General features: G+C 56.4%; 2 protein-coding genes across 2 annotated transcripts; both read left to right on the top strand.

Moving 5' to 3' along the window:
• Positions 1-2016: 2016 nt before the first annotated feature.
• Positions 2017-5937, top strand: LDBPK_323400 (hypothetical protein, conserved; the record flags this gene model as incomplete). Its single annotated transcript, XM_003863703.1, has 1 exon — positions 2017-5937. The coding sequence occupies one exon, from the start codon at positions 2017-2019 to the stop codon at positions 5935-5937; it is 3921 nt and encodes a 1306-aa protein (XP_003863751.1).
• An 864-nt stretch (positions 5938-6801) lies between these two features.
• Positions 6802-7458, top strand: LDBPK_323410 (hypothetical protein, conserved; the record flags this gene model as incomplete). Its single annotated transcript, XM_003863704.1, has 1 exon — positions 6802-7458. The coding sequence occupies one exon, from the start codon at positions 6802-6804 to the stop codon at positions 7456-7458; it is 657 nt and encodes a 218-aa protein (XP_003863752.1).
• Between the last annotated feature and the right edge of the window lie 6544 nt (positions 7459-14002).

Consider the following 14002-nt stretch of genomic DNA (forward strand, 5'->3'; position numbering starts at 1 on the left):
GCAAAAATGAAGTTCTCGACCATCACGGAATTATGCAGTGTGACGCGTGCTGCTGCCTCTGTGTGGCGGTGGTCGGGTTCATGGCGCTACATACAGGCCGGCGTTACGAGTGTCTGGGAACAAGCTGCCGGCACCGGCGATGGTGGTGGTGGTGCAGCGAGCGCCTCCTCGTCTCCCGTTCCTGAGACTCACGCACCCCTTCATTGCTAACCTGCACACATCAAACAGAGCTGTCACCACGGTTACGTCATCCCGATGATGCGCGATGAAGCGATTCTTCATCTGCCACGAGCTTGTTCTCCCGTATTGTTGGACGCATCCACCGCCTCTCTATTTCTATTCGACGCATCCACCTTGCGCTGACACACACGCATACATATGCCCGGGCACAAACACATGAAATAACAACCATTCCCATGCCTTCAACACGCATAGCTGCCTTCACCCCACTCACACGAGCACAAAACGGGCACCACTCAACACGAGGTACACGACATCGGATTTCTTCCGCTTGTCGTCCACGTGCCCGTATTCCACCCACGAACAACTCCGCCAACGTATACGCGCACACAGCCACAGATCATCTGCCTGTGCGCCATGCTTCGCCCTCTCAGGCGCTTCAAGCAGCGGCATTCCATAACATGGAGACGCTCCGCATTGGGGGTCTGGAGGGCTCGTTGTCATCATCTTGCATTCCCGTCGGTGCCACAGGGTGGCTTGCCTGGATGGCTTGCCTGCACGCGCACAGTGTGAAGCGAGGCGTGCTTCATGCGTCGGGCGATCCGCGAATCTCGCGTAGCGCACCAGGCACCACGTCGAGTCGGACGCCTTCATAGCAAACACAGGCGGCTTTGGGAGGCTCTGGCGGGGTGGGGGTACGACCATGTCAACGCAGCAGCGGGCAGCACGCCACGTGCACCCCATGCTGCCACGACGAGTCCCCCACCGTTGGAGGAATCCGAAGTGCGGGCAGGTGGTGCCTGTGCGGGACTGGGCGAACAGGGTCTCCCCTGTCGTCTTGTAAGCTCAGCAGCTGTGCTGTTGTGGTGTGGGACGGCTGCCGCGAAGAGCCTCTTGTGTCAGCGCGCCGCATTGTGTGGCGCGGTTTCGGGGGATGCCGGCGTGGCGTCGGAGACGGGTGACCGGGTCCGCCATCCGTGCAGCTGGCGTCGCTGTTTATGCGGTCTCGACCGCTCCGTCGGTGTGCACCAAGTCAGAGTGGCCACCGACACGCTGAAATGCGAGGCGCACACGACGGGCCACCGCAGCGCCAGTGAACGTGCCCAGGCCCGTCGCACTGTGCTGTTCTCCACGGTTGCGGGTCCCGTGTCGGGTGCCATGAGGGAGGATAGGCGGGGGCCGATGGGCAAGGTTCGTGTAGCCCTGTGCGTCGATACTGTTTTGCATGGGCATATCTTTGCCAGTTTCTGCGCAGTCGCGCTTGCCTCTCTCTCTCTCTGCTCCCCGCATCACTTGGTGCCTAGAATCTATCACCGGCACGGGTGACACATGCGTGCTGCGCAGAGTCCCTCATGCCTCGCCAAGGGAGGCACACAGACGAAGCAGAAAAACAAAAAACGTGGAGCCGCCACTGAATAGGCGTGTGCGAAGGCGACGCTGGCAAGTTGGGCTGCACGCGCCCCGTCTCGCGAGGTGAAGCGGAACAGGCAGCGATTGTCTGGCACGAAAAGGATCGCCACGCACGTCTTTTGGCATGTGTCTGTATGATGCCTCTTATAATCATTCCGCCACTCGCATTGCACTCTTCGCTCCGTGTCCCTCTCGCCCTCTTTTGAACCATTCGGCTCAACCCACGCAACTCCCCCTCTCCGCCCTCCCTAACCACGTTGTGTGGCATTTTCACCTGCACGGAACGCAGCGGAGACTCGCACAAACATCGCTGCGACGCCTCCTGCACTGAAGCTGACACACACACACACACACACACACACACAGAGACACAAGAAGCATACACACGGGCAGCGGCCCAAACGCACTTTCTGTTTCTTCTGCATAATGTCGGAGGTGTTACTCAAGCAGCTCAAGCAGGTGCTTGCGCCATGGGAGTCGCTGCCAGACAAGGACAAACTTGACGAGGGTAGCGGAGCGGCGTCCTCTATGTGGGCGATGCCACCACCGGCCGCGCCGAACTGCGCCTCCTCGACTTCCTCCGTCCCGCCGCAGTTCGCGCCTGTCACCAAGTGCACAAGCGTCGGGTGGCCGTCGGAGGAGGCGGCGGCCGCGTACGTCGCGCACTCCCGTACTGCCACAACAAAATTGGAGTTGGCGCGTGCCGCCTTGGCCCTCTTCTCCTCCAACGCAGGCGTCTACCGGCCGTTTCTGGTAAAGCTCCTTCGGTTCCTTTTCGATCACGTTGATGAGCTTCGAGAGGAGCAAGGCCAGCTGCGGATGGAGTGGTGGATGTGGCAGCAGGGCAGCGGCTCTTCAACCAGCAAGGCAGCGGATGGAGATGGAGGCGGTGACGGACTAGTGGTGATCACACCCGAGGAGCGGAACGCCGTCGCTGCGGCGTACGAAAAGGTGCGCATGACGGAGGCCCGCATGGCTGCTTTGGTTGAGGAGGCCGCCGTGCAGCGCGACCACTTCAAGTCGCAAATGGGAATGCAGAAGCGCCACCAGCACCACCTGGAGGACCTCCTGTGCCATCAAATAGAGCTCACACAGACGCTGCTAGACCACCGTCTTCACCAGGACCTCATCTCAGGCAAGCAAAGTACCGCCGTCACAGCGGTGGCGGCCGTGACCCACATCCTTCAAGACAGTCGCGGCGTGGCCTGTGCGGGCCTCGGTGACGGCGGCGACGATCACGGTCGCGGCACCCGTGAAGGATCGACTTCCGCAAGGCTCGCTGCAGTTACCCCGAGAGATATCTCGGGGCTGGAATGTAGCCATGCATCGATTCGCCCACCAGAGCGGCGAGACGCGGCTTACGTGCAGCGCCTCATCTCCAGGGCTGAGAAGGAGCTACTGCTGGAGCGCACCGAGGACCAGCTGCGTGACCTGCGCGCACAGTATGACCGTCTGCAGAACAAAGTCCAATCGCTGCTGAAACTCAATTCTCGCTATGCTCGCCAGTCTGTGGAGCTCTCAGCGCGCCTTAGCATATTACATGAGCACAACATCGCACTTGCCGCGGACGTGCAGTTGTTCCAGCGTGACTACATAAGGGCGCTGCAACGAGCGGAGCGTCTTCAGCGAGACCTGCAGGTGGCGCGAGGGATCGCACTGACGATGCTGCATGTGCAGTTTGGCCGCCAGCTGAGCGTCGGGGAGGAAGGGAGCGAGGACAAGCGAAGGGCATCGAAGGAGGACAATATCGCGTTGTGGCAGGCAGGGGCGGCGGCGGCATCGCGCCTCTCGGCTCCGGGCAAGGGTGGTGAAACGAGGATGCGCTACGCGTTCGAGACGGCTGAGCCGCTCGCGCCTGCGGCCGCCACGGCCGTTACTGGTCTCGGGGAGACGGCGCCAGCACTGGGCGACAAGGATACGAGGGGCGAAGAGGCGCAAGAGATGCTGGACACGGAGAACCACGCGCAAGAGTCACTGCACCTCGCCCCGTGCGAAGGGCTGCGCAGCCAACTGCAGAAGCTGCTCACAGTGTCTGACCCGCAGAACGCCAGCATCAAGGCGTCTCTGCTGCAGAATCTGCACCTGAGTGGTGATGCGAACTTGCAGGGAAGCTGTGGCGACAGCAGCGGCTTTCTCTTCTCCTCCTCTGGTGCACAGGGGTGGCTGTCGCCGGCATCAGTGCCACAATGGGCACCGCCGTACGGCCTTCGCCCCGACGTTCCGCTGCAATTACGTAGCCGCAGCTCTGTCCCGCTCCTGCATCTGCACCCTGTCGTGGCCGAGGTCCTTGTGCATGAGTTGCTCTCTCAACGCCAGGAGTTGCTGTGGTACTCAAAGCAGCAACAGGAGGAGCGCCAGGCGCCCCTGCGAATGGCGGAGGGCAGGGCCTGGGACAACCGTGGCTCACGCAAGGCAAGCGCCACGACGGCGACGACCATGTTTATGTCTTTGCAAGAGTACGTTGGGCTGTTTGTGCTCGTGGTGTGGCTGAACAGGCCCGACTACTACACGTATCTTTTGCCGCCCGCGACGCAGCTGACAACGGTCGAGGACGCACGGGCTCGACGGGGCTCGCGTAATGGAGTCGTGCGCAACACGGCATCTCCCAGTGCTTCTGCGACGGACGCTGGCGATTTCCCGCAGCCCCAAGACCTCGGGATGGTTCCCACATCCCTGTGGGACCTGCGACATGTCTTGCACAGTGTGCGCCTCGCCGACGACATGGAGCAGCTGCCGGCGGAGGGGCTGCAGCTGACCTACGCACTTGACACGGCTTCTCTGCAGCTGGTGGTCGGCCCCCTTACATACGCCTACGGTCTCACGTCTCGCGGTGCCCTCTGCGACGTTCTCTTCGACCTGCTTCGAGCCGAGCGGTTTGTCTTTGTGGAGTTGTGCCGTGCGGTGGAGGCGGCCATACTCGCGAAGCAAGAAGAGGAGCAGGAGCGATGGGCGGAGGCGCGGAGGCAGGAGAGCCAAATCCACATTGCAAGGAGCAAGGACCCTCAGCTGCACCCTGCAAACCCGGCTGCGGCCGCGCCTCCGCCACCAAAATCAGGCCCACAGTCGTCGACGCCCCTGCGTGGGTGTATTCCTGTCGTGCAGGTGGCTCGCATTCTGCTGGCCATGTACCCTGGCTACTCGGCCACCATCATGGGCCAGTTGATCCAGACCGCTGTGAATGACGGCACAAACGTAGCGGAGAACCCCGCGTATCTCTTCTACGAGGTCCTCCTGCCCTCCCGGATGCTGCCTGGCCCCACGACCGCCTCGATGTCGATCGACCCTTCCATGGCAGTCGGGACATCCTTTGCCTCTCTTTTCTACACCGCTATCTGCGACGATGCCTTGGAGTCGATGCAGGTGGTGGAGGACAGCGTGCGCGGCTTCGCGTACGGCCATCCGCACTCGAGCGGCATGTCTGCGCTGTCGTCCACCAGTGCCGCCGCAGTGATGTCTGGCGCGTCGACGGCGACGGCACAGCAGCTCACTTCCCTCGCCTTCCTCGGTGTGCCACGTGCAGAGGCGCAGTGCTGGGGGCCGTCCTTGAGGAGTGCCATCTACCGGTGGCCTCGTCTGCGCTCCACCATAGTGGACGGACCTCTTGTTGCCTCGGCCGCCTCCGCTGATGACGCTGTCCTTGACGGGGACGCCGGCGCGACGCGCGAGGTCCCTGCAGTTGTGGACGACGAGTTCACCGCAGCGGCGGCGGCGGCAGGTCGCAGTGACCGCTTTTCTCTGGACTCGAGCGTTGTTCTTCGGGCCGGGACCCCATCAGTACATCCGACTCAAGACCTTCCCAGAGCGGAGGATAGGAAGGCAGCGGCTGAGGTCTCTTCGGTGGCCCGGGTATCAGTGGAGGAGGTTGTGCCTTACCTTCGCCGGCACCTCTTGCTTCGTCGCGGGCTGTATGACTGGGCGACAAGCACAGCAGCCGCGGCGGTCGACATCTCGCCACCGCCCGTCGTGGAGGACGGCCAGGCCGCGTCAAAGACTTTGAAGACAGCCGTAGCAAAGACGACGATGACGGCGTCGGCCACGGAGACGGAGGGGGCTCACCACTGGTCCACGGCCCACAGCGACCTTCTTCGGCACTGGGACGCGCGATGGGCTCAATACAGCGGCAAGACAGCGGGGTCACCCTCGGCTTTCGTAGGGCCGACAGAGCCAGCGGAGTTCAAGCAGATGCTGAAGCAAGTGGACCCGCACCGTACATGCGCGTGGAGCAGTGAGTTGCTGAGCCGCGAGAACCCGCTCATGCACCCTGTGACTTACGACTGGACGCAAGGCGACCCTGTCAAGCTTAAGCCTCCAGCTAGAGAGGAGGACCACAGCAGTAGTAGTCGCTGATCTGGTAAGAGCAAGAAGCCAAAGGGGGATCGGAGACAGTCGACGGTGAGTCGGTGACTCCCCTCGACCGCCTGCTGTGCCACACACACACACACACACGCACACAATCCTGAGAGGTGCTTGTTTGTCAACTTTTTTCATGTGTTGTGCTGTGCTACTCGTCTCGCGTGAGAGGCGGTGCGAGGGGTGGGGGGTGGAGATGTACATTATACATGCTCGGTGCCCCTCATGTTTTATGGGTGCCCTTTTAGAAGCCACTGGAGTGCAGCTGTTCTGCTCTCCGCGTCTTTTCTTGTACAGCGTTTCCTTTCGCAACGCCCCGTCTCCATGTCTCTTTTTCCTTCTTCCGCTTCACGACTTGCCTCCTCCTCAAGGCGGCGCTTCTCGCGCACTCGCGCCGGCAGACGCGGGTGCCTCTACTCGCCTTTGCTCCACATGCGTGTGTGGTGTCTTCGAGCACGAGGACTCTCTGCCTCTTTCTTTCTCTTGCTCAGCCACATCCACACGCACTTGATGCATCACGGAGATGCGCGCGACGCAGCGGCGATAGCGAGACAGTCGATGCCAACGGGCTTATGTAGCACCACCACCGAGACGTGACTCGTCCTCACCTAATCCACCCTTCGTCTTGGGCTTTTCTTGTCCTCTGCCTTCTCCCTCCCCCCATCAACAGCGAATCCGCGATACAATCTGTAACGCAGGCGATCACGCGTCCGCCTCTGCAGCAGCACACGCACAAGGGCATTGACCACTGGAGGCAGAGCACTTCTTCCACATCAGACGTGTGCTTCCCTCGGCGTGCCTTTCTACCATTTGTTGGCTCCCCTTTGCTCCGCCGCTACAGCGCATCCCCCCACACTCACCATGGCAGAGGAGAAGATCAAGATCATCGTCGTTGGCCCGGTCAAGAGCGGCAAGACGACCATCACGAACTTTCTGAGCGGCACGCGCGAGACGGCAACGAGCAAGTACTACGAGACGAACCCGCTCCGCATTGTGGAGACGGAGATCGAGCTCGACTCCATGAACCTCACCGATCGCCGAGTTGTCTTCTCCGGTGGCGACGCCAAGACGAAGCGGGTATTGGTGCAAATTTGGGACCTCAGCGGCAACAGCAAGCACCAGGCGGGCTGGCCGGCCGTTGCGAACGGGGCCGATGGCATCATCTTTGTCTTCGACCCGGCGCTGAGGAACGGCGAGAAGGAGCTGTCGCTGTGGCACAAGACGTTCGCCGTGAACCAGTCGGAGCTGGACGCGCTTGGCAACTTTGCCGTCCGGGTCCCTGACAAGCACTGTCTCGTCTTTGCCCATCACTCGACGCCCCCGAACAACGTAGCAGGCGAGGGATTGCCTTCCATGCCGAAGGGCCTAGAGAAAATCAAGGTGCTGGAGACGTCGCTCGACTACCACAGCGACAACTTCAAGGCGGCCTTTGACAAGCTGATTGAGTCCATCGTTGTCGCCCGGATGGAGGCGGAGGAGGATGAGGTCCTTCAACGCGAAGGGCGCATGCACTTCTAGGCCACGATGCCGGCCTACAAGGAAGCACATAGAGCTGCCGTGGCTCTGCAGTCTTTCATCCCTTTTCATTCGCTGGGTCGGCAACACTCGCGTTTCCAATGTGCGAACAAACATGCGTAGGCGCACGTGTGCGTGCTTGCGCGTCGGCGTGCTTCGCTGTGTCTTTGATGTGCGTGTGATGTGCACGGTGAACCAGCGGCGATGATGTACAGCTTCCCCAGCGACGCAGACGCCCACCTCTTTCTGTCTATCGGTGACTTCTCCGTCTCAAGTCGTGTTTTGTCTCGGAGTGCGCCCGTGCTTGGCCGCTTTTTCTTGTTTTCCCTCCTTGTTGTTCCGGTTATTGCGCTCTCGTTGCGTCGCTGCCTCGCTCGCTGATGGCCCTCCTCAGGCCCTTCTCTTACCTGTCTCTTTTCGGTGTCAGTCTCCGTCTTTTGCGCCCGCGGCGGCACCAATGAAGCGCACATCATGCGGAGCAACACCTGGGGATACAGCGGAAAGGCAAAGGACCTTTGGAACCTATTCCCCGGCCAAGCAGACTGAAGGCTCCTTCCCTTTCGAATGGAAGACAGCGTGCCTCGAGCATTCCGACCTCAGCAGCAACCGCACAATATTGACACGCAACACCAACCGCAAGAGTATCAAAGGCTTCGCGGCCGCGCGCTTTTTCTTTTCGTGCGCGTCAGTCAGTTTTACTGTTTATCCTCTCCCTTCCCTACAGGGTTCGCATGCGCAACGGACTGTTTCGCGCTCTTCCCACCGCCGCTCTTCTCTTCTTCTCTCACCTTAACCCGGTGACAGCATGAACTGAGCGATATCAATGCCGGTGGAGCGCCGCACAGCTCCGCCCTCTACGGCTCTACGTATCGTGTCGTTGCTCTACAATCTTGATTGATTCGCACTCATCTCCGTCACTCTGTATTCCTCTCTCCCGTCTATCTCTCTTCTTTTTCTTTCGGTAATCGCGGTACTTCTCTCGCACGTGACGCCTGCCCTTTCCCACATCCGTGGATTTTGGCGACATCACCGCTGCCGCCGCTGCCAACATTGCGCGCACATCCCACATGCGCGCACGTGACGAAGTGGTTCATAAACAGGAACAACAACAACAAAAATAAAGAAAACGGAACAAGCGAGCAAAGGAACACGCAAGGCAAGCACGAAACACACGCGAACCCGTTGCAGCAGAAGCAATTGCGAAGAAGAACAACCACAAAAAAAAGAAGAACTCTGCGTCTTCTCCTTCCCTTTCTCCCCCCTCAAAGAAGGAAGGAGCAACTTGACGCAAACGGCTGCACCGGCTCACTGACACACACACACACACACGTACACACACACGTACACCTGCACGTTGCCGCGGCGCGGGGTCGCACACGAGGAGTGGTAGACGCATCCATCTCATCAGCACTGCGTCTGTTTTCCCCCGCTTCATCCCCCTGCTCACTCTTCGCCACTCTTCGCCTCGCTTTCGAGTCTCTGGTGCACTTCTGAGTGGGCTTTCGCGTAGCTCAGCGTCTTCCGAGAGCATCTGAGCTTGCTGCTTCTTTTTTTCTTCGTATTTCTGTTCAGTCCCGCCCCCCACTCCCGCTTCCTCCCTGCTGCTCCTGTTGCCCTTTTTACTGTTTGTTGCTGTGTGTGTGCAATCTGCCCGTGTATTGGATTCCTTTCGTTTCCTTTACGGTAAAGCGTTTTGTGGTGTCTCATTTCCTTTTTTTTACGGTTTCTTCTCCCCCTTGTTTTCTTTCTTTTCTTGTTCTTTGTGGTCGATCTCTCCTCTCGCTCCTCTGCCCCTTCCGTGTCGCTCCTGTCCTGTCCGTCCATCGTGCAGCGCCGTCTCTCCGGGAGTTTTCTTTGTTTTCCCCCTTTTCTATCTCTACACCTTTCCCGTTGTGGCTTCTGTCTTTTTCTTTCGCTCTTGTGTTTGTGCCTGTGTGTGTGTGTGTGTGATTTGCTTTCCTCTCCCTCACGCTCAACAACAAACAGAAACAAACTCACTTCTCTCCTCTCCTTTCTTTTGTGTTGTTCTTCAAAAAAAAAGTTTATTTTCTTTCTCGCTTCTCTCTCGCTACTTGGATTTCCCCCCCTCCCCTACGTGTGTTCTTTCCCTCCCTCCTTTTCTTTTTTTTTCGGGTCTTCTCTCTTCGTCCTGTTCAGTGTTCTCTCAACACGATACGTGAGCTTCTCTGTCTTTACGCTGTTTTCTGATTTTACTCGTGCTTTTTGACGGCTTGTGGCTCTTTCAGTTGGGGAGAACGTACCTCGCTGAAGGCGTGCGTGGTTTTTGTGTGTGTGTGTCTCCCTCTCTATGCCTCTGTGTGTGTCTGAGTCTGTGCTTCATCGACAACCTTCTTGCTTCCTCTCTCCTGTAGCTCTTTCGTTTTTCTTTTCAGCCTGTCTTCTTTATTGGTGTCTGCTCTCTAGTTCCTGTCTTATCTCTCAGCCATCTTTTTGTTTACAGCTGTTGTAGTCATATATATATCTTCCACCCTCCCTCCCCCTCCCCCAGGTTTTGTTTTACCTCCTGTTATATTTCTTTCCTGCACCTTCCCCCTCCCCCGACTTTCTTTTGTTTGTTGGCTAACTCGTCTTCTTGTTCTGCTCTTTTTTTATTTTTCGCGCCCCACCCCCTCTTCCTTCGCTCTCCTCCGTCGGTCTGCACGTCTGTGTGGGCCTGCGTCTCTTTCTGTCTTTGTCTGTCGCAGGCTCACGCCTCCCCTTCTTGTTGACCAACGACAACAGGACTTGCTTCGCTTCCTTCTCTGTTTCTCGGGGCCACTACCGCTGATAGGATTTCGAATAACACCATCTCTCTATCTATATATATCTATATATATTCTGCTTGTCTTTACGTCTTGGGTTTCACCTTGGTTTTATTTCCTTTGTTTTCATCCTTTTTTTCCTGCGCTCCGCTCCCCTCCCTCCCTCCCTCCCTAACACACTCGGCATCATCTCCTTGTTTGTTTCTGCATCTGCTTCGACGCCTTCCTCTCACTCTCTGCTCTGCCGCTGCCCGCCGCCTCCCTGCCAGCTTACCTGCTCACAGAAGAACGAGGAAGCGCAACACAGGTTTTCCTTTTCCTCTTTTTCCACCTCTACGCCGAAGAAGTGTGTCGTGCTAGGACTGAGCACACGCGCGCACACACACAAGAAAGAAAGAGTTTCACCGAAGGCAGACGCGAAACCACAATTGCGCGTGAGAGTACTTATTCGCGTAAACCTCTCACTCGCAGTTGTGCGGCTGTGTACCCGTGTGGCTTGCCACTTCTACGGCCTTTTTCCCGTCGTTGTCGTTTTCGTTGCTGCTTTTCTTGCGCGGTTTCCAAGAGGACAACCGCCACGCAAATTGGAAACAGCCAACAGCAGGGCACGGCGGCAAGGGGAGCCAAAAAAAAAGAGAGAGGCAGAAACGCGAAGGAAGACGTGGCCAAAGAGAAAGAGAGAGAGAGACGCATATTGGGCGCTGACATTTTACTTCTCTTTCGGGAGGCGCTTCTTCGACACGCAGGGAACACATCGGGTGCTACAGCAGAGCGTCCGGGCCGGCAACTGGAGAAGTGTAGCGCATACCACACGCTGGCTGTACCCGATAAAAGAGGAACAAAAAAAGGCGTTTAGCCGACAGAGCAGTTAGGGCGCAGGTAGACGAGGTTTGTTACCAGCAGGAAACAAAGGAAAAAAAAAAAGGCTGTGTGTCAAGGCGCATGGCAGAGTAAAGGAAAAAGAAAAGGTAGAGCTCACACAGTGCAGTGAACGCGCATACGGGCAAGCTCGATTTGTGGTAGCGATCGACGAGGGTCTCGCAGGAGCAAAACACACTCACACACAAATAGCTCAGAGCACCGAGTTCGTGTTCCCAGAGGACCTCTACCTTCCTTGTGCTTTTCTCTGCTGTTGCCAAGCCCTGCCGTACGTGTGGCGCCTGTCTCTCTTTTTGTTTTCCAGTGTTCTCCTCGCACTCTCTATCTCTCTAGAGCGTTTCTTCTTCAGCGCGTTTCTTGCAAGGTAAGCGGCCCCGCACTGTGTGTGTGTGTGTGTGTGTGTGCGTCTGTTTACTTTCTGTTTTTCTGTGTGATTTGCATCGGCAAGCGCCAGCCGATTGTACGAAGACGCCAACAGGCATATTGGTGTACGTACGGTTCGCACACGACCCTACTCTCTACTCGCACGCGTGGACGAGTAAGCAAGGAAGAACGAAAAACAACAGCCAAAAGGGAGAGGCGGGCAAGAGTGGTGGAAAGCGGAAGCGACACAGCAGACGCGCGTGGGGTTGCACAAGAGCAATCCGTCTTTACTATTTTTTCTCCGTGCGCCCGCCATCCGTCCATCTCTCTGTCTCTCGCTGTAACTTCAACGGGTGTGAGCTCGCATTTGCCTGCGGATCTTTCCCAAGGCAAGAAGAGAGCGCTGAAGACGCCGAGGGCGACACCCCAAGGGACCAGTTGGTGAAAGAGAGGTCGATACAAGCAGAGAAGCCAGGCGATCAACTCCACAGTCAATACAGTGCAGGTACTCTCTACCTTCGACACACACACACACAAACACAAACACAAACACACATACGCACGCACATCGTGCAAACGAGGTGGGTGAGCTGTCAACGCACACCTCGGCACAGGGAATCCACTAAAGATAAGAAAAAGCGAAAAAGGTCAACAGGAAGGAGCAAGAATACGTGCGAAACGCGAGGTGATTCAAATACTTCAAGCCGAAATCCGTCCTCCTGTTATTGGCCTTTTCTCTCTTTTTTGAGTGTTGTCGTGCTGCGAAGTGCCCGTGTTGCTCGAAGTATCTGAGGAACGAGAGAAAAAGGTGTGTGCGTGCGTTCTTGTGTGTCTGCTGTTGATTGGCTGCTGTGCTGGCGTGAAAACGAGGGAGAGAGTCTCTGATTGTGGGAGTGATACCCGATAAAGCTGACGAACTTCGAAGTTGAAGAGAGCCGACGCGGCGACATCCGAGAAGTGCGAAAAGGTTCAACCATCGAAAAGTGATCAGCAACGAAAACAAGAAGAGAGGCAGAAGACACGGCAAACAAACACACACACACACACACACAACTAAAAGACGTAGTAGTGGTAGAAGCATTGTGATTTTCTTTTCATGTGTGCGCGTTCTTTCCTTCCTTTTCTTTCTCTTTCAACAGTACTTCGGTAAGAAGAAAACCGAAGGCAAACCAAGTGCACGTGCACCGTAAACACATACACACAAAGACGGTGCGTGAAGTACAGATACGATATTTTGCGCTTGTGTCCGTGTCTGTGTGTGGTTGTGTGTTTGTGCCTCTGCGTCGCTTTCTTCCGTTCTCTTTGGATTGGTTTCCATTTTTGACCTGCTTTGTGTCCTCGCAATCGAATCCCTCCCCTCCCCCTTCACCCTTTCCATTTACGCATCCACACCCATACACATCTCTCTCCCTTTCCTCCTTTTTTTTGCTCATTTCCTTTTTTTGTTCTTTCTTACGTCCTTCACAGACAAGGCACTCTTCCGGGTCCTTTCCCCACTTCCTTCTCTGTTACTTCTTTTTCTTCCTGTTTTCTTGTCGACCCTCACTACCTTTCGTAACTGGCGACGACCGCCTCTGACCGCCAGGATCATCACTACCAATACTACTATTAGTACGACTGCCGTTTCTATTACTAGCAGAATAACATACCCAGCGCCACACACACACACACACACAAACGCATACGCAAGCAAACAACAACAAAATTTTTTCCTCTGACCTTTTTTATTTCTATTTTCGTGCCACATCATCAATAAAATCCATCATACAGCATCACAGGCCGACACTGCAACGAAGCACTGCTGCGACGACGACGACTACTGCCTCCTTCACCTTTTCGTTTTCTTTTTGGTGTTTATATCTCCTCTCTTCTTCTTTTCGTCGTTTCTCGTTGCTTTTCTGTTGTTGTTTGCCATCACGGCACACCACCACGCTGTTTTATATCTCTTCCTATTGCTCTATCTTTCTGTTTGACCCAGCTTTTCAGCCTTTTTTTTTCTCTTGCTTTTGTGCGTGTGTGTGTGTGTGTTAGACCGTTTTTCTCACTAGCCTGTACTGCACAACCACGGCCTTCCGTGCCTTTTTATTTGTATTGCCCATCTCTCGCCGTCTTCTCTTTTGGTCTGCCAGTCTTTGAGCGCGTGTGTGTGCATCCCCATCCCCTCCCTCCCGTTCTCAGCAGGGTGTACATGCAATCCTGCGTCTCTGTGTGCTACTCTCTCTTTCTCTCGCACCTAAAACGCTTTTCCTCCCTCTTTCCGTGCCTCCGTTGACGCGGCCTCTCTTTTCTCCACTGTCCTGTTTTTTTTTTTGTTTTCACATCACAGTTGGTGGAGCGCCGGCGCATTCTTGAGGGTCATCGAGCGAGCGAATAGCAGGAAACGAGACAAAAGGTAGCACATACGTACATATACTGATTACAAGGACAAGGAGGTGTTTCGCACCGAAAGGGAACAGAAGCGGAAAGGACCACCTCGAAGCGTGTGCTCTTTCTGTTTACTCCTCTTTTTTCCCCATCTTTGCTGCTTGAATTTTTCTTCTTCA

Source organism: Leishmania donovani, chromosome 32, assembly GCF_000227135.1.
Source record: "Leishmania donovani BPK282A1 complete genome, chromosome 32".
Classification (NCBI taxonomy): domain Eukaryota; phylum Euglenozoa; class Kinetoplastea; order Trypanosomatida; family Trypanosomatidae; genus Leishmania; species Leishmania donovani.